The sequence below is a fragment of the Sinohyriopsis cumingii genome, chromosome 18, assembly GCF_028554795.1.
Source record: "Sinohyriopsis cumingii isolate HCF-2022 chromosome 18, ASM2855479v2, whole genome shotgun sequence".
NCBI classification, from domain to species: domain Eukaryota; kingdom Metazoa; phylum Mollusca; class Bivalvia; order Unionida; family Unionidae; genus Sinohyriopsis; species Sinohyriopsis cumingii.
Window position 1 is genome coordinate 93,200,822 of NC_142978.1, and position 19,819 is coordinate 93,220,640.

The following is a 19,819-nucleotide window of genomic DNA, read 5'->3' on the forward strand; positions in this document are numbered from 1 at the left end:
GAGAGTATCACAGGAAAATGGATAGATGAATGGAAAGAGAGTATCACAGAAAAATGGATAGATGAATGGAAGGAGAGTTTCACAGGAAAATGGATAAATGAATGGAAGGAGAGTATCACAGGAAAATAGATGGATGAATAGAAAGACAGTATCACAACATTTTCAATAATTTTAAAAAAAGTATGAATTGTCTTTTCCATCTATATACCAGACAGACAATGCACAAACTCATGCCAATTAGTTTGTTTTATCACCACTGACTACCGTCAATTTTATTATTTATCCATTTAAGCTGAGTGATAATTAATGATAATGCCCACATTTGTATGGAGGAGTGGGATGGTTTAATATTAATGTAATAGTAATAACAAAAACTCATGCCTATAAGGAGTGTTATTTTGGCCACAGTGACTGTACCCACCTGATCCAGTTTGTAAAGCTTGATTATGGAGATAAAAGCCTTAGAAGGCTGACTGTGCATGCCAGCCAAAATGTTCTATTTCTGATTGAAAACTGTATTTTCCAATGCAAGGTCTGCAGTAATTGCTCTGACCTTTTGAGATCTGAGAGAAAACCTTGAGTATTACCACATCAGACATTATACTTGGGACTGAGGGGTTACATCCTCTTTCCAAGCTTTCACTGGAAGAAAGTGATATTAAACAGTGCTTCACAGCTTGGACCAGGCATGCATTTCAACCTATACTGATTTGTCAATCAAAGTGGGTAGTACATGAACATTCTTTCACTTTATGCTGGTAGGAACCGATTCCTAGCTCCGAAGCAACAGAAGTGAAAGACCCTAACCAGAATGCAGAGTTCAGGTGACTGGATCCCCCCTTCCCTCATTTGAGAAGGCAGGTCACAACCACAGACCTTGTCCAACATGATGAGAACTACCATCCCATAGAGACAATTCTTCCAGAAAGGTCATGAGTTTACTATAGCCCTCATTTCAATTTGCCATTGACCATGGAGAAGCAGAGCAGCAGGTGGAATTTCCAACCACATAAATTGTTGTCTATACAGACTGCAACTTTTGGATATGGCTTTTACAGAGGAAGTTCTGACATAAGCTATTGGTTTCATGCCACTGACACCAAAATAGTACAATTTAGGTCAGTTAATAACTCACTGATTGACTCAACCAGAAATGGAGTGCCACTGAGCCAGTCAGGCTATCTGCAAACTCACTGATTGACTCAACCAGAAATGGAGTGCCACTGAGCCAGTCAGGCTATCTGCAAAGGGTGCATGAAAAGGCAACCGAGAAGAATCATATCCACTGCTACATTAAGCAAAGCAAGGAGTTGCAAACACTCTCTCACTGGGATAAATTCCATGATGAAATCGGATTCCATAAGCTCAACGATCTGCACCTAATATAGATTAGGGAGGTGAATGAAGTCACGATCGGACAAAAATCACACACCAATGTAGACAAAATCCTGGGATGAATTGAGATCAGACTTGGCCCAGTTCACTAGAAATCCTAAATGGGAAAAATATTGTTCCTGCCCTTCACAAAAAAATGAGCTTAGCACGTCTTTTTGAAGAATGTCACCCAGATACACTAAAGTCACTGTGGATGAGGTTGACCTGAAGATAACGACATAGTTGATGTTTTTGTAGGGCTGTCTAGATATGTGGGAGACATTTCTCCATAAGCTTCAAATTATCCATGGAACTTTAAAAACTAACAAATGGACAAAAACTGTCACAAATTTAGCAATGTCTTATCACTTCCTTCACCAGTAGTGGAATGCAATCCCTTCTTCCACCAATTCTGTTGATCAGTAACAGCTGGCTTTTGCATGTCTAATTTTGGGTGGAGGTAGGACCCTGGTGACATCCCTCTTATGCCATCTTTAGGTGAAGGTTCAATATATCACTGTTCCAAACGAAACTTCACCCCATTTTCTTTGCTTTGAATGTTTTTACACAGGACTGTGGAAGCACGTCTCACAAGTGTCCTCACTACTTTAAATTCCTTCCATTTTCCCACATTTCATTATGTTTAATTGAAATGACATGAAGTACACAAAATCTAAATTAAAAAGCTGAAGGTAGTCAGAAAATCATAAGAACACTTGTAATTTAAATCAGTGGAAATAAATTTGCAGTAAGGGAGCACCAGGTCAATAAATGAAGTCCACACTGCATACAAATTTCACATAAATATTGATCAAAAGTAAAATGTAATATTTACCATATAACAAAACCCTTACTACATTCAAATATACAGACTTTGTAGATAGATGGCATGAAATTGCACTATATGTTGAGAGGTCTTCAAAACTAACTTGATAGTGTTCTAGCAAAAGCTAATATCTGGCACCACTTTGCCGTCAGGGGAGCTAATGGGTAAGTTTCTTCCCTTTGTCAATATGGAATATGGACAGAAATGTTGAAGTTTTTGTCAGAAGATAGCAAATTAATTTTCTAAACATAAATCTGATCTGGGAATGTGTTCAAAGGAGAAGTGTCTATGCTCTGCCTTTAACTCAGAATCCCTCAAACTCAGACAGCACTCTTGAAAAACCAGTGATACCAGTTTTTCACAAGAATCTTGCAGAAATACCCTTTATGTCTTATTTTTTGATGTCTCAAGATACCTTCAGACAGCACCAGAAAGAAAGAAAATTTTATTGCATGCATCAGCAAATATTCTATTGCAATATGTCAACTTTTTCTGAAGAGTCTGACTGCCAAAATTACGTACATGATAACTCAGAGCTCACTCTAGGATCAAATAGTCTGTGCAGACAATGGTGTTGTTCAACAGTGGTATTTAAGAAGCAAATTGAGGGTCAGCATTTCCTACTTGTCTTTATCAGAGGATCTTCATCTGAGGAAATGTTCAAATTTCAACCTAACTTCATCTGAGAAAAACTCCACAACCAAACCTATTTTCATATAAGGAGAGATCCTTATACACCCCTGTATCTACTCATCCAAACCTCTCCTCATATCGAGGGAACTTTAAATCCAAGCTCATAATCTGAGGAGAGCTCCGAGTCTTGAAACATTTAAAAAGAGGGCTAGCCGAGTACCCAATAAAGGTCCTGGCAAGAAGGATACACAGCTGGCTAGATTAGAAGTCTCTAGGGCCTCCCCACAATCCCTAGGGAAAGGGGGAGGGAACTGAAATGCTACCTTCCTTCACCCATCTGGTCGCCTAGTCTAACTAAAAACAGGTGAGAGGGAGGCTTGAATTGATGTTATTTCCTGGATTATTGAGGCTTCAAACTTTGAAAAAAACTTTGAGAAGGTTCCAAGTGGCGGTTCTAAGATCATAGCAGGAAATGAGACACTGCCAATAGAGCAGTCACAAGAAGGTTCTTGCTCTGATCCAGCAAGACCTTTGATGTGTCCTGAGCAATGTCACTATGGAGGTGGATCAACTTCACTAATTGTGCCATGGACACTGACAAAGCATGGCTCAAAGTTTTGCAGCACAACTGAAGACAATCATTCCTAATAATATTCTAAAGAATGGATAAGACTGCGGAAAAAAGATTGGCAGATAAGGTTATCGTGACTGGAAGGCAAGACCAGGTCCCTATTAAAAGCCCCACGTGCTTATGTCCCAGCATCTAAGATATGCCATGAGAGTAAACCCTGTAGCTGGACACTGAAACCAATGGTCGAAGCATTGACTGGTAAATTCCTAGCTTCTCAAAAAACTTTTTGGGCAAGCTATATTACCATGGTCAAATGAGAGAGTAAAAGATGTGGTCATGACGCTGCCTCCCCCTCTCAAGAGTCTCACCATACCGGGGGAGGATTTTCTTGTCATCCATATCCTGGGAAGATGAATGCTAAACTTCTGAACCAAAATGGGGGAGGATAAAAGGGACCTGAAGGAGGAGAAGGAACCATCTCAGATGGTCCAACTGCAGAATTCGTTTCCATCAAAACCAAAAGCAAGTAGTCATCCTGCTCCTGGTTCCCAACCCAGAGCCTATCCCATGAGACTGGGGACTAGCGATGTCTTTGTCCCACAACTCCCTACAGGGAACGGTGGACCTGCCCATAGTAGTAGGATTTTTATGAGGATGGGATATCCACATTCTGCAACTGCTCACAGCAAGTGGCAGGACTGCCCTTACTTGCAGACAATTTAGGGAGATGGGAACACTTTCCCTCCTCTATCATATGCTGGAAGAAGACCCGTTCCCCCTTTTATTTGGCTCCAAATGAGTAGAAGATGTGGGTCTCCAACCTGCCCCATCTGAACTAATATGAGGCCAAGGCATGCACGTCCATGGTGCCATTATTGGGAAGGAAGATTTCTTTCCCTGGAAAGGATTCAATCCACTTCCCTAGTTGAATGAGTATATAATGATTCCATATCCCCAACTAGACAATCAGTAGACTGAAGATGATGGACAAACTGATGCCTGTCCCTGTACCACTGATGGACTCCACTGAACAGTGACTGGATCTCAATGACCAGTCAGTGGTGACCAGTGTCTGGTCTCTCAACTTCACAAAGAGATGCATTCCATACACTTTTGAAATGAAGGAGACAAAGACCAGTCAAATGACAATGATCTGTTGGACAAGCCTCCATAAGGTGATTCAGAGCTTTCTATTCTCAGGGACATGCGATCTGGTCTCATGTGTCTTCACCAGGCTGCTGACCCAGATAAAGTACTGTAACTATTAAAGGGCACTCTTGTCTTTCATCTCTACAAGAAACAGATTCCATATGATCCTGGGATCGATTAGTGTCTGATAGAGCTACGCAACTTTTCAGGAGCAATATAACTCACAACTTCAATAGAGACAGATCCCATAGGCTCTTGGGATTGAAGAGTGATTAGTTCCATACTTTCCTGGATATTCTGAGTCCTGCATGTCCCAAAGCAAAACTGCCCCACTTCTCTAGGGAAGATCCCATACACTCCTGGGATCTAGAAGATAAGGATCCCATACTCTCCTGGAAGCAAGGAGTGTGGGTTCTCTTTGTTCTAGATTTCTATAACATTCCAACTAATGCAAGGTAGGAATTGTGAGCTCAGACAAGGGTGCTCTCATTCCAGAAGACCAAAGCAAGGCAATATTGACAGACAATGTAATAGTGCTATTAATCACGTGAATTGTAGGCAAGAAGTTTATCTTTAATTTGACAAGCAAAACTGTCTCTGTACTAGAAGTGTTCTCTGATATATGCATCATGAAATCTTGAAACCAATGTAAATAACAAAGGTGAAACATGGAGATGAAGTATCAATCTCTCTTCAATAAAAAATGTATTGCCATGGCAAAGTCTAAGAAACTGTTCAGTGCCACCTGAACTATCTGAAGAGAACTTGTCATTGAAACCCACCACAGGCTGAGGGGTACTCCAAATCCAAACCTACCTTCATCTGAGGAGAGTTCCATATCAGCTTCCTTGATATCTAATTTTATTTTCTTTCTACTGGAGTCCCCCTCTTCTTCACGTTTCCTTTTCTTCATCTCCTAGAAAACCAACAAATGGCTGCTTTAATAAACTTTCTCTGCACCAAAGGATTTGTGTGTCAAATACAGGGGCATTTTGCAAGAAAAAGTGCATGATATAATATAACTCTACCGAGATTCCAAAGTGTGTTATCATATTATAGATCAAGAGATTCTAATATGATCTCTTGATACTCTCACAAGGTTATCTTTTTTATTATACAACTTGACTTCTAAAAGTAGTGACAAAAATGTTATCCTAATATTGATAAAAGAATCAAGTAAACCTGAAAATAAAAATATGAGCAAATTTATTTAGAGAAGATTGTTTCTACAATTGTTTCTAGATTATAAAAATTTACTAACCAAGAAAACTAAGTTGAAATATAAGGCCTATCTGTGACCTGGCTTGAACAGAACCACTATGTCTATGACAAATCTCTAAACTAGGTTTGAATTTTTTTTGATATACATGTACTTATATCCCTACATGTTTTACAGTCACGTCTACATTTCTTGGGCAATTCTGATGTAATTACCAACTTTTTTTTTACTATAACAAGAATTCTACAGAGTGCTGTATCTCACCTGCTCCATAAAATGCATCAGTCTTGCTGAATATTGCATAACTGCCAACCCACGAATACAAAAATACTGACTGCTTGTGAAAAAAATACTGATTTTTAGGAACAAATACTGATTTTTTAAATTGTAATGCATATGTAACTACTTACAACATATAAAACCATCAGTAAAGTAGGGCAGTACCTTACATAATTATTTAATGTCAAAGATGCATGTGTTGCACATCTGTACCTTCTGGACGGACACCATGTTCCAGTCGGGTGCCCATTTAGAAGGTGCAAGAGTGCAACACACACACTCTGACACAAGCTGTTTATAGGAGCCTTTTCCAAACCTTGGGTTTTTTTTAATCATTATCAATTCCAAAGTACCAACTTTCATTGATGATCTCAATTCTTTGTGATTTTCTTACTGAACTGTTTTCGTTCAAGCATACGAGTAATCCTTTGCGATTTTAGTCTGGAAAACATGTGTAAAATAAATCGCAAGCAACACTAGTAACTGAAAGAGGGAGGTTCATTTCTAAAATAAATTTAACAAACCGAATTTCGATCAAATTACATCAAGGTTCTCTCTGGTATTTATATATTCAGGCTGAGTTGTGTATGATGAAGAGCAAGCTGATGTTTATTAACTTTTTTGTGCTCTTGTATTTCATGGGTGCCTCCATGCCCAATAGCGAAATCAAATTACAGGATTTGCAAAACGCTGTTTTCTCCTTTACTAGATGGTTTTACAAGTCTAAACAAGACTGCACAATTGTCCTTCCAGTTCTGATTTCTTGTCTTTCCTGGAGAAAATTCTGGATATTCTGCTTTCCTATTCAACATGATTAGAAGCTGAATATTACGAAGATGAGATGTAGTGACAGCAGTAACCATTTGCAAAATCCAATATAGCAGATAAAGACAGGCATTGTAGCCTCAATTTCAAATGAACCAATCATATTGTAGAACTGTATTCCTATATACATACGAATTGTGATAAAAAAACAACACAAATGCTGAAAATTCTGTGCAAATTTTCGGCGTTTTGTGTTGTTTTTTTATCACAATTCTTAAATTTTTCAACAACATAATGGCATCAAATTACGATCCGCCGAGAGTAATGACGTCTTTGAAATATCAAATATTGAAACTATCTGAAAAACAAATGAAAAGCAGCCTTCACAGCAGTTTCTTGAACAAATGTGTTGAGGAGGGGATCGTTCCACCAGGTTTACGACTGAAACTGAAGATATACATAGGAAGCGGAAATGAAGATTTCCAAGATTCTATCGACAGACTGTTACATAAAGTCTTGCTAAACATAGTTGAGAGATTAGCAGAAGAACAACAAAAAATATCACAAAACATCGGAAAACAGATGGAAAATGTTAGGGATGAACTGAGGAAGAAAATAGATGGGCAAAGACTTTTCAGTTTCGACCAAGAAGTATATCAAAAAACAGAATCAACGAAAAATGATATACTTCTGAAGCAAAATGAAAAACTGAGCAATTTATGAAAGAGTAAAGAAGAGAAAAATAAACAAGTCAAAAAAAAATGGAGAACAGCATATAATCCATCAACAACCGAAAAAACAGCAGCAGAAAAACAACAAATTATCACAACAGAAGAATAAACAGCAGCATAAAAGCAACAAATCAACACAACAACAGAGTAATAAACAGCAAGAAAAGAAGTATTCTAAACCCACAGAAACTACTGCAAGGAAGAGTAATACTCCTATAGCACCTCCCAAAACTTCAGTAACCCAAAGAGTCAACATAAGTAGGAATTTTGAAAATTCAAATAAGAACCAACAGGATGAACAACAGCGAAAAAACTTGACTCCCCTGGGCACAAAAAAGAAGACATACGAAGAAGCCGTAAAACGGGGGGAATCAGAAACAGTGACCATGAGAAAGACACTGACAAACCTGGTAAAGATTTTACAAGGCCTTATAGAGATGACATCACAAGACAAAATAATAGGAGGTTCCACAGATTCAAAAGTAGAAGAGAGTGGAAGAAAGAAACAAAGCGAAGAAAACAAATTAAGAGAGGTAAAGAAACAGTCTTAAACCTCTCATGTAGAATATTAACTGATAATGACTATATACTGTTAGGCAAAGGGCTAAAATTTTGTCCCAAACCAAAATGTCACAATAAAATTAAATTAGCTGAAGAAATTTTTTATTTCTATAGACCCTTAAAATTAAAAGAATTTTTTTATGATAAAGCATACAAGAATTCAGAAAGTAAATCGATTTCTTTTCATTCTAAAAAAATGGGTTATTTTAACACAATTAAATCATCTTTTACACCAGCTAGTGGACTTGATTCATATTTAGATTTTTATATTGACACGATCAAAAAAGAGATATTGACTGATAATCATAAAAAGCAATATCATAGTAATATTTCTAAGGACGAAATTAAGTCTTTATATAATCTAATGAATGATGACAGTACAGTTATTAAAAAGGCTGATAAATCAAACACTATTATTATTATGAATCAAGATGATTATGTTAAAGAAGTTGAACGTCTATTAAATGATGAAAAATACTACAAACATAGTGACAAAAACCCGTCAATAGAAATTAAATCAAATATTTCAACATGCATTAATGAGATTGCTAAAAATAATAATTCTGTAATTGAGGAATTTGATACTTTCCCTCTTAACATACGTACATCTCAATTCTACATATTACCCAAAACTCATAAAAATCCTGACCATAATTTACCTTTAAATTATCCAGGATGACCAATTATATCAGGTTATAATTCATATACTGAAAACCTATCCAAATTTATTGATAGTGTTTTACAACCTTTAATGAAATCACTTCCTTCATACATTAAAGATACCACTGATTTCATTAAAAAGTTGAAGTCTATTCCACAGCTTTCTGATAACTCAATCCTTGTATCATTAGACGTAACATCACTATATACCAACATTCCGCATGCAGATGGTATTGAAGCATGTAAATATTTTATTGATAACAATCTTAATAATAGCACACTATCTAGTGAAGATATATGTAAAATAATAAAACTCATCTTGGAAAACAATTATTTTCAATTCAATAATATGAATTACATACAAATAATGGGTACAGCAATGGGTAGTCCCATGGCTCCTTCATACGCTTCCCTTTTCATGGGTAAATTAGAAAAAGATTTTCTTCAAAATGAAAAGTTTAATCCATCTGTTTGGTTTAGATTTTTAGATGACATATTTATGATCTGGAACATTCAAATGAAGAACTGAAAAAATTTATCGATCGCCTGAATCATTTTCATCTGACAATTAAATTTACTTATACTGCATCAAGTACGCGTGTTTCATTTTTAGATGTAAATGTAATAAAAAATATTGATAACACTATCTCTACAAATATTCATATCAAAGAAACTAGTATCCACCAATAAGCAGAATATTCTTCATGTCATCCCATGTCATGTAAAAACGGTATACCATATAGCCAGGCCAAAAGATACCGACGCATTATTTCAGATGATTGTCAATTACAAAATTCTTTGAATACATTATGAACTTACTTCCAAAATAGAAATTATCCTACATACATAATTGATTCTGCACTGAACAAAGTCTTTAATCTTACTCAACATGAGGCTTTAAACACAGCAGAATGTAAAATAGAGAGAGATGTAATTCCTTTCACAATACAATATAATCCTTCATTATCTAATATAGGTCGTATAATTAATAAATATTATAGTCTCCTAAATTTATCCAATAAAACTAGGGTCAAATCACTTTTCAAAATTAAACCAGTTCTCGCTTATAGAAGACCCAAGAATTTGCAAGATTTTTTTAATCAGAACTAAACAGACAGAAAATAAAAAAATACACTTTTCGTCATCTAAATGTAACAGACACCAGTGTTCTCAATGTGCAAACATAAGAGAAAGTACTTCTTTCAGTAGTGCTAATACAAAAGAGGTATTTTCTCTATGCGATAACACTAACTGCATATCAACTGATGTGATTTATTTAATAACCTGTAAAAAATGTAGCATGCAATATGTTGGACAAACACTACAACAAATTTCTAAGAGAATGAATAATCATCGCTTTCATATAAAAAATTATAGAGATCCTTAGTTTTCCTCTGATGTTTCAACATACTTTAACCGATTCGGCCCCGATCCCGTCTGTAGGCGTGATGAGGCTGTACCCTACTTCAAAGCCCTGCAGCATCGAGGCCATTTAAGATAGACCAACGTGGGTGGTATTAAAAAAAAGCAGACAGATATAGCTCTAAAATGGTATCAAATAATCTGGAAGTTCTAGTTGCACTACAAAATACAGAGAGAAAAAGCTCATTTTTTGGACCCGGTTTTTTTTCACCCAAAATTCGCTCGAGATCGGAATGTGATTTTGTGTCCGGATTTTAGACCTTTTGGCCTCAGATCTAAGGCATACCGGTCTGAACTGAACACAGACAGGTGAACCTTTGCAAAAACTAGGATAAGGTGGGCATTTGGAATAAATTGCGGTCTCCATACGAAAATGATGGGTCTATTAAGCAAAAAAAAAAAAAAAAAAGAATTCCAACTTTTACCCTTCTGCTCATGCGCAAGCAAAATAACCAATGGAAATTGATGTTTCTAATACAACTAGACATTATTCTCATGGATAATCTGTTGAAAACCGCTGTATTACGATGTATTCAGAAATAGCACCCCAAATCTCGTTCCTACGCACATTTCAGAAAAAAATGACAAAAACCTCTGGGGCCGAATGAGTTAACACCAATAATCACTCTCTACTTGATTTTTCTTTCATGCCAATAGATACTGTGCATGGTGACATGAATAGACTCATAAAAGAAACTTATTGGATTCATAAGTTAGATACTCTGTATCCTAATGGACTTAATGCTAATGCACTATATAAAATTGTATAATTTAAATTGATATATTGTATATCCTTTATAACAATATAATTATATTTATGACTGTTTGTCTCTAGTTTATTTTAATATTTTATATACATACGATACATTTCTATCAGAATGGAACCGAGTGCCCATTCTAAACTGAAAATTACAAGGAAATTTTTGTTTTTATTTTTTTTAATTAAAAAATGTATTTTTTGCACACAAAAACATACACCCGTATTCAGGTTCAAAATACAGGACAAATACAGAGAAAAAACGGGACACTTACCAGCTACGATACTGAACTTGTCCAAGATCTTGATGATATTAGCTCACATTTCAAGTTTGATCAAAATTAAATGAAAATTCGCTCTCCAGAGTGAAAATAAACTCACAAACTTACAAAAACAAAAACAGCTTACCCTACCCTCATTTTAACAACAGTGCAATAGGATACACACTCTAATTATTCTTGGTCTAATACAAATACACATATCAAATTTCATGACCATATACACAACAGTGTCCAAGGATCTGACTGAAATGTAATCACTGAAACATAACAAGCAGGTCAAAATGACCTACTTTGCCTTGGTGAGGAGTACTCTCCAAGACAAATCCTTCCATCAAGTTTTATGACAGAAAATACAAAACTGTTATATATAAAAAAAACTATGCTAAATGTAGAATCTTCATGTTATTTTTGGTGTAAATAGATCACCATGACCTATTTTGACCTATGATGGGTAATACTCTCCTTGACGAATGTGCCCATCAAGTTTCATTCAACCGCATCAGATAAACTGAGCTAAATGTAAATCTTAATGCAGTCACTGGAGACTAAAAATGGATCACCGTAACCTATTTTGCCCATGGTGGGCAGTACACTCCAAGATGAATACAATATCATCACAGAGGGTAAATAGTGGTTACCATGACCTACTTGTGTCCACGGTCAGTAGAACCCTATGGGATGAAATTTCATACTGTATATAGTCAGAGATACTGCTCTAATTGCAAAATGTTAACACTTGCACCTACAACAACAACACTGCAACTGGAAAAGTGATCCACATCTTCTGCTACACTTCAAATGTGTCACAAGAATGTGCAAAACTTATATAACTAAACTATGTTGGCATTTTTAAATTTCAATATATTTTAACCATGGCAGGTATGTCTGCAAAATTAACCAGGTACAAAAACCTTAAATAACCATTTGCTCAAATTCACTTGTAAAGCAGTATTCCCCCCTATATATATATATATATATATATATATATATATATATATATATATATATATATATATATGTGTGTGTGTGTGTGTGTGTGTGTGTGTGTGTGTGTGTTTTTAAAAGATATTTTGCCAAAAATGACCTTTACTAGCTTTACTAGCGCTATGCCTTGGCCAGGGCATTTAATCTCCAGTACCTGACCCAGATGGTCAGATGCAGGTGTTCATTAAATTTCTTAAACCAATTATTTTACATTAGGTGATGCTTGCAGTGAGTGACAGTGTATTATTCCATCCAATCCATGCAAAATGAACAAATGTTTAATATTCTTTTTATCAACAGAGTTGAAGCAAAAATAACAGATTTCCCTAACCAAAAACATTTTGAATTAATTGTAATGGGATTCATATAATCATCAGCGTTAATATAGGCATCAAATTCATCCTCTATTCCTTTTTACTATGGCTTTTATTTACATCCCAACTCCCCACCAAGCTGCATTAAAAACAATCTGAACTTAGTCATCTAAATCAAAGCAAATGACATGTATGGGGTCCCATTTTTTGAGAATTCCGCCATTTTTGTGGTCCCATGTATAAATTTTTTTCTCAATCCTGACATTTTAGAGCCCTAAATAATTTTTTTGAGAATTCTGACCGAAAATGAAAACAGTGATGATGGCAATTTCTGTGTTTATCTTCAAACTCAGTATAATCAGTTCTGACGATGAAGGATAAAGAAAGTCTATAGGTCAATGATGGGGTTACCTCAATGATCTGCACACAATCAAAATCCATAGATATGAAGCCAGTTTAATTTAATAAATTGGGATATATTGACTACAGGTCTTGAGATTTTATCATAAATGACAATGTCTTATGGGACTGACATTTTGACAGACTAAAGAAACACACAAACTGGAACACAGAATTCCTGCTAAGCCAGAATAAATACATATCCAGACATGATAAATAACTGTTTTAACTGAAACCAAAATATGGGTACTGGTTTTGCCGGCCTATAAGATGATACTTTTTACCAGAAAATCTCAGCTTCATCTTATACTCCGAATCGACTTATATATGGATTATGTCATCTGAATCGCTCTATCATATTTTTTGTATGGAAAATAATTCTCCAAGAGTATAAAAAATAATGTGAAAAAAAATATTTCATTTTGGTGAAGAAATCATGTATGAACAAATATAGGATCCCACAGTGAGTATTTGAACTCTTTACCTTCTGCTGACGCATATATGTGACCATAAAAATAGCCATGTAACCCCAGAGACGCATATACAAGCTGCTAATAGTACTCTCTCTGTCCCGGCTGGCTCATACATGCATTTCCGGCCAAGGGTTGGGAAAGCCCAGATATGCATATACAGGTTTCATATTAAAGCTTTGTATTGAATGAAATTACAAACATCCGTTCTTTTTTAAAATATTTAGCCAATGAAAATAGTCGTTACATAAAATGATGAACGTATTCTATTAGTAGTTTTACAGCATATAAGGGGGAAATTATACTGAAAACAAGGTCAGTAGTGACAGTAAAATAAAATGTCAACATTCATGTATTCCAACGACGATTCTGATGGAAGTTTTGAAGGATTTGAAAGTGATGATATTGATTTTAATCAGATTCAAGATGAAGGATTGGACATTAGTATAAGTCCTGTTTCGACACCTGACATTTTAGATTTATCTGAATCCGAGGAAGAAACACGAGACAATCAAATCTGGTCGGAACATGTGAGACCGGTAAATGTGGACAACTTTACAGCAGTTTCAGGGCCAACATTTATTTTAGAAGAAAATGCAAGGGAGATAGATTTCTTTTTATGTGCTTTAGGCAGTATCATAACAAATTACCAAATCATCAATAAAATAGTAGACATGTTGGTGTGCAAAATTGTGGCGAGAAAAGTAATCTAATAAATATTATAAACACAGATATATTGAGGATTATTTTTAAAATTATAAATATGTGAAAATAAACATTGATTCCTGTGGATTATATGTACTTGTTGGTGAAAATGAGTGGCACAAAACATTGGTAAGTGTTTAAAATTTTATTTTTCATTAAATTACATAGTTTGCATGGGACAAGATCGATATAGAAAATGTAAACAGCATGTGCACTAACTCAAGAAGCTGTTACTCAGGTAGCTATTATGATGCTCTGGGGTTCAGCCTACAAACAGCTGCTAGAAGGCAGGCTGCTTATCAGGCTTAGTAAGCAGGGCAGCAAGTATTTGCAGAAGGTAAAGAGTTAAACAATTATATGATCGTCAGTATTAAAAATTAACACAGATCAGATGTTATTGCGCTAAAGCAGCATGCACCAGTAATGTCATTGTTTGTAATATACGTTGTTTAAATTTAATTACAAATGTGTTTGAATTTACAAGTTAGAAGATGAATAACCATGACAAAGACATATTCCATCACAATTTTCTTCTTGCACCTAATGATCAAATATGTATGCCCCATTGTGAGAGAGAGAGAGAGAGAGAGACAGATGTATTCACTATTGTAAATCTGTATTGTTCACTTACCTGATGACTGATTTTACTTGTGTACAAGCGAAATACCAAATTCCATTATCAATTAATACCACTAGTCAACCGATTTCTTCTAATTTTTGTTTCCACTTCCATTATTACAAGATTCACATGTTCCATATTCCATTATCAATTAATACCACTAGTTAAGAGATTCCTTCTAATTTTTGTTTCCACTTCCATTATTACAAGAATCACTTGTACCATATTCCATTATCAATTAATACCACTAGTTAAGAGATTCCTTCTAATTTTTGTTTCCACTTCCATTATTACAAGAATCACTTGCACCATATTACATTATCAATACCACTAGTTAAGAGATTCCTTCTAATTTTTGTTTCCACTTACATTATTAAAAGAATCACAAGGATTGTTTGTGGTATTTACATGCTCATTAAATATGCTACGGCTGTATTCAGTCATACCAAGATACCACCTTTTTGAGGTCAAAATTCTGCAGACCAGATCAGATTAGTGAGGCTATTAATAGGGAAATGAGGCTACCCATGGTTATTATGAATACCGTACCATATAGTTAAAGGAAATGCCAGGTGGTTACTAATGTAAAATTCTCAGCCAGTGACATTTTTTAACTTGTCAACAGAACAGACAGCAATTTAAAGTACATCTAGGATGAGCAAAGATCAAAAACAGTTGCCACCTAAATGCAGGAAGAGTACATGAACTTTAAACAAAATCTTAATTGTTGGGAATGGAGAGGTCATTATAGTTGCAAAGAAAATTAGCATGCAAAATGGTAATTCTTGGGATTTAACCTAATGGAGACTATATGGATATAACTATTGTGAATATTTAAACCGTGAAGGAGTATGGTATGTATTTTCATAGTTTACATTTACTGTTTCATTTATTAATGTTTTCTCTCTTTGACAAAAGCTTCAGCAACATGGGGGCAATAAGCTAAAAAAAAAAGAAAAAAAAATCAACAAAGAGCTGAACTCTCTCTCTCTCTCTCATATATCAGACCATATTTGATTTTGATCACGAGGTGCAAAAAATAAATATGCGACGGAATACATATGCATCCTTTTCTCTGTATCTCTCTTCCCACCCTTGAAAATGCATTTTCGTATTAATAATGCAATTTCCCTATTGATGGTAATCGGAAATAGCATAGTGATACTTTTAATACTTATGAAACCAGAAGTTATTATAATTTAATTCCACACAGCATCGCAAGTTTTATCCTATCTGTAACTCAATAAATTTTTGGGTCAGCGTCATTATATGTAGCTAAAAGTACATAATACGTTTAAAATACTTTTTATAAAATAAATTAGGTGCTTTCAGTTACATTTAATGATCCTGACTGGAAAGGTTACCGAGTTACAGGTAGGATGAAATTCACAATACTGTGTGGAATCCGAGGTGTTGATCTGGCCTTGTCTTATACTCAGCATCGACTTATAAAAGGATGAAGGATAGAAAAATTGCCAAATTTGTTCATTTGACTTATACTCCACATCGACTTATAGGCCGGCAAATATGGTATTAACCTGTACGTTCCAATAGGTATGAAATGACCTTGGGGCCTCTGTAAACAAAATACTGTACATTTCAACAAGTGTGAAATGGTCTTGGGGCTTCTGTGAACAGAATAATGTAACCTTTAGCAGGGCAAGATATCAAGTGCCTCAACCATGTTTGTGCAAAAAGCATTTGTTTTCATGGGTAAAGAGGGATTCCCAACAAAAAGTTAAGCCAGGTTCCAAAAGGCAGAAGAAAGAAAAAGTGAAATAATCCCTGTATATATGAAAATATATGCTGATAACTATGGCTTTGTGCTAATGCACAGCAAAACTGACTAGCAAGCTTTAATGCAACCACAAGTTCCTCACCCCCTAAAACTTGTATGGTTCTGTTCCAAAGTCATGTCAACTGGCTCATGTACATCTTAGTCAAACTGACATCTGCATTACCAACTTTTAAGAAAATGAAAGTATATTATCAGATTTTAAGCATCTTGGTAATTCTGCCACTGTGTAATAACTTCGAAACTTGAATAAAAGACCAACCATGGAAATATATCGAAGTTACCTTTCCGAGGTAAGATTATCATGGGGTGGAAGGTGGGTATGGGTGGGGTGGGATGGGTTGGTAATGACATGCAGGATTGTCAACAACTGCCCCTGATGGAATTAAAATTTGACAACAGTTCATACATTTTTTCTGATGGATGAATGATACATAAAGGCTTTGTTGACTTTCATATGATGCTTATTTCATACCATGCTCTTCATTAACTTGCTGTATCATATATTATGTTTTCAAGAGTACCAGAATGGCAATTAAAAAAATGATATTGTGAGTTATGAGACTATTGTGAAATCTGACCTTATGATTACTGCATGAGCTGAAACAAGCAGGTTTAAAGTTATTCCTTTGTAAACTAATTCAATGCTGCCTAATTTCCATTTCACCAAATCAACCGGTAAAACAACAAATATTTAAATACCAATTTAATATTAGAATATTTATAAATGAGTATTCTGCTTTGAACGGTTCAGTTATTCATTTCAGCTCTATTTAACATGACAATAAGGACTTTCAACTACTCCATGATGATGGTAGGTAATGCCACTAAAAAGTTATGCCAGTGTAGCAAACAATTTTTATGATCTGACATGAAATAAATAAAGGTAAGCAATTTTTGATAAAAATGTTATAACCTTTAGCAGGAGGATTAAGTGACTAACTGTGACTTGTGATTGACTGGCATCCAGTTCTAGGAAACTGGGCTAAACTCTAATTTACTGCTACATGAACTAAAATAATCTCTAACTTTACCAAGCACCAGCAGATTAAGAGTGACTTAAATGATTCACTCTGGTTAACCTGCAATTGACTGGCATTCAATCCATCAAGTTTTAAACTCATGATCACTGATGCCACAGACACTGGGAAAAGATCTAACTTTATGGGGCACCTGTGGATTAAAAGAGACTTCAACCTTAAGTTAGTCATTCTGCTGCATTTTACCTTTGTTATGACAATGTCTACCAGTGCTGATTTCAGCTGGTGTGGCTGTAAAGCGGGCATTCCATAATATTCATGCTCCTGAAGAAAGAAATAAAAAGACTGTATAATGTCACACAACTCAATGTAATTTAATGTAATTTAAATCTGGTGTTGAACATACTTTATCAAGCTGGCCTAAGGGTTGAAGCATCTGCCTCAGATGTGGGAGGTCTCAAGTTTGAACCCCAGCTGATTAACACCAAAGGCTTGTGAAAAAAGGTACTAGCAGTTGCCCAGCTTGGCGCCCCAACATTAAGTGGCTAGTGTTAGGATTGGTCAGCCTGGTGTCAGGATAATGTGACTGGGTGGGCATTATGCCACATGTCTCCTGCATGCTGCCCCAGTGCTAGAGATCACTAAAACAGGAACACTACAGACATAGTAGCAATATGACTAAAATTGTTAAAGCTATGTTAAAAATCAAAATCACACACTCACATATACACTTTATCAAGATCTTAAAAATACGAATTATCAAAGGTCTAGTATTTATCACATATGAACAAACAATTGTCCAGTATTTATCACATGTGAAAGATTAATTGTCCAGTATTTATCACATGTGAAAGATCAATAGTCCAGTATTTATCCCATGTGAAAGATTAATTGTCTAGTATTTATCCCATGTGAAACATTAATTGTCCAGTATTTATCACATGTGAAAGATTAATTGTCCAGTATTTATCACATGTGAAAGATCAATTGTCCAGTATTTATCACATGTGAAAGATTAATTGTCCAGTATTTATCACATGTTGAAAGATCAATTGTCCAGTATTTATCACATGTGAAAGATAAATTGTCCAGTATTTATCACAAATGAATGATCAATTGTCCAGTATTTATCACATATGTTTAATCCATTATGTCAAAATAATCTTGCCTCTTCTTTAAAAATTGAAATAATGATAGTTTCCAATGTAAAATTTACACCAAACTGCAAAATTAAACACCCCGATTTGCCAGTACATTTAATTTTATTCATCAAGACTCTTGTATGGTTCTATGAGATCCCCATCATCTGAGAGTGTAATAAATGCCTTACTGTTCAATGTTAAATTGAAGGTGCTTTATTTGTAGAAGTGAAACTATAATGACATCAGGCCAGTAGATTTGAGTCTACACTGGGTCGGTGCATCTGGATCTACACTGAGCCAGAAAATGTCAGCCAGCTGATCTCAGCCGACATGGGTCTGCAATGGGCCAGTTGATCTGAGTCTACATGGGTCTACAATGGGCCAGAAAATATGGGCCAGATGATCTGGGTCTATACTGGGCTGACAGATCTTAGTCTATACAGCATCAGCAGATCTGAACTGACACTGAGCCAATAGATTTGTCTACGCTAGGCCAGCTGATATGGGTCTACAGTGGGCCAGTTGATCTGGGCTTACACTGGTCCAACAGATATGGGTCTGCTGTTGGCAGCTGGATGTTCACTGTATTATAGCAAACATGGAATAAAATGAATATTACAGTTATAATATCACCATGAAATCAGATTTTAGATTTACAGTAATAAAGTTAATTAAAACAATGAAAAAAGGTATTTAGAAATGAATATGTCCATGCTACACTAAGAAATATCAAGAAGTATATCCATGCTGACCAGAGGTTGACTTTACAGTCCTGGTGTTATTACCCAATCATTCACCAATAGCACACATTCAGACTGGTCAGGACCATTATTAGAATTTCAGGCCAACAAACAAATGACTGATAACTGATTGAATACAGGTAGAGCTTCATCAATTTAGAACCATGGTAAAGAAATTGGAATCATTATAACTTTACCCAACAAATTTTATCTTTCAGTATTGCAACTTGCCAATTTCCAACTATGATATTATAAAATTAAATGACAAAGAGAAACATTCTGTATTTGTTAATTTAAAATATTTTGGGATAAAATATTTCCCCGCAAAAGAGCGAAATTTGATCAAGATGGTAAATTTACCTTTAGAACAAAATATGGGACAAATTTAATTCAAAATGATTAAGTTTTCACAAGCAAGAAACTTTCTTGAAGCAAGAATTATT

The 19,819-nt window shown here is 35.3% G+C and overlaps 1 protein-coding gene across 1 annotated transcript in view; it reads right to left on the reverse strand.

Moving 5' to 3' along the window:
• Positions 1–19,819, reverse strand: part of LOC149777512 (zinc finger CCHC domain-containing protein 8-like) — a 60,086-nt gene that overhangs the window by 5,043 nt on the left and 35,224 nt on the right. The window contains exons 13-14 of the mRNA XM_089942097.1: positions 17,741–17,818; positions 5,370–5,469 (exon numbers count right to left, since the gene is read on the reverse strand). Of these exons, the coding sequence (XP_089798223.1) occupies positions 5,370–5,469; positions 17,741–17,818 (178 nt within the window). The remainder of the gene's footprint in view (positions 1–5,369; positions 5,470–17,740; positions 17,819–19,819) is intronic.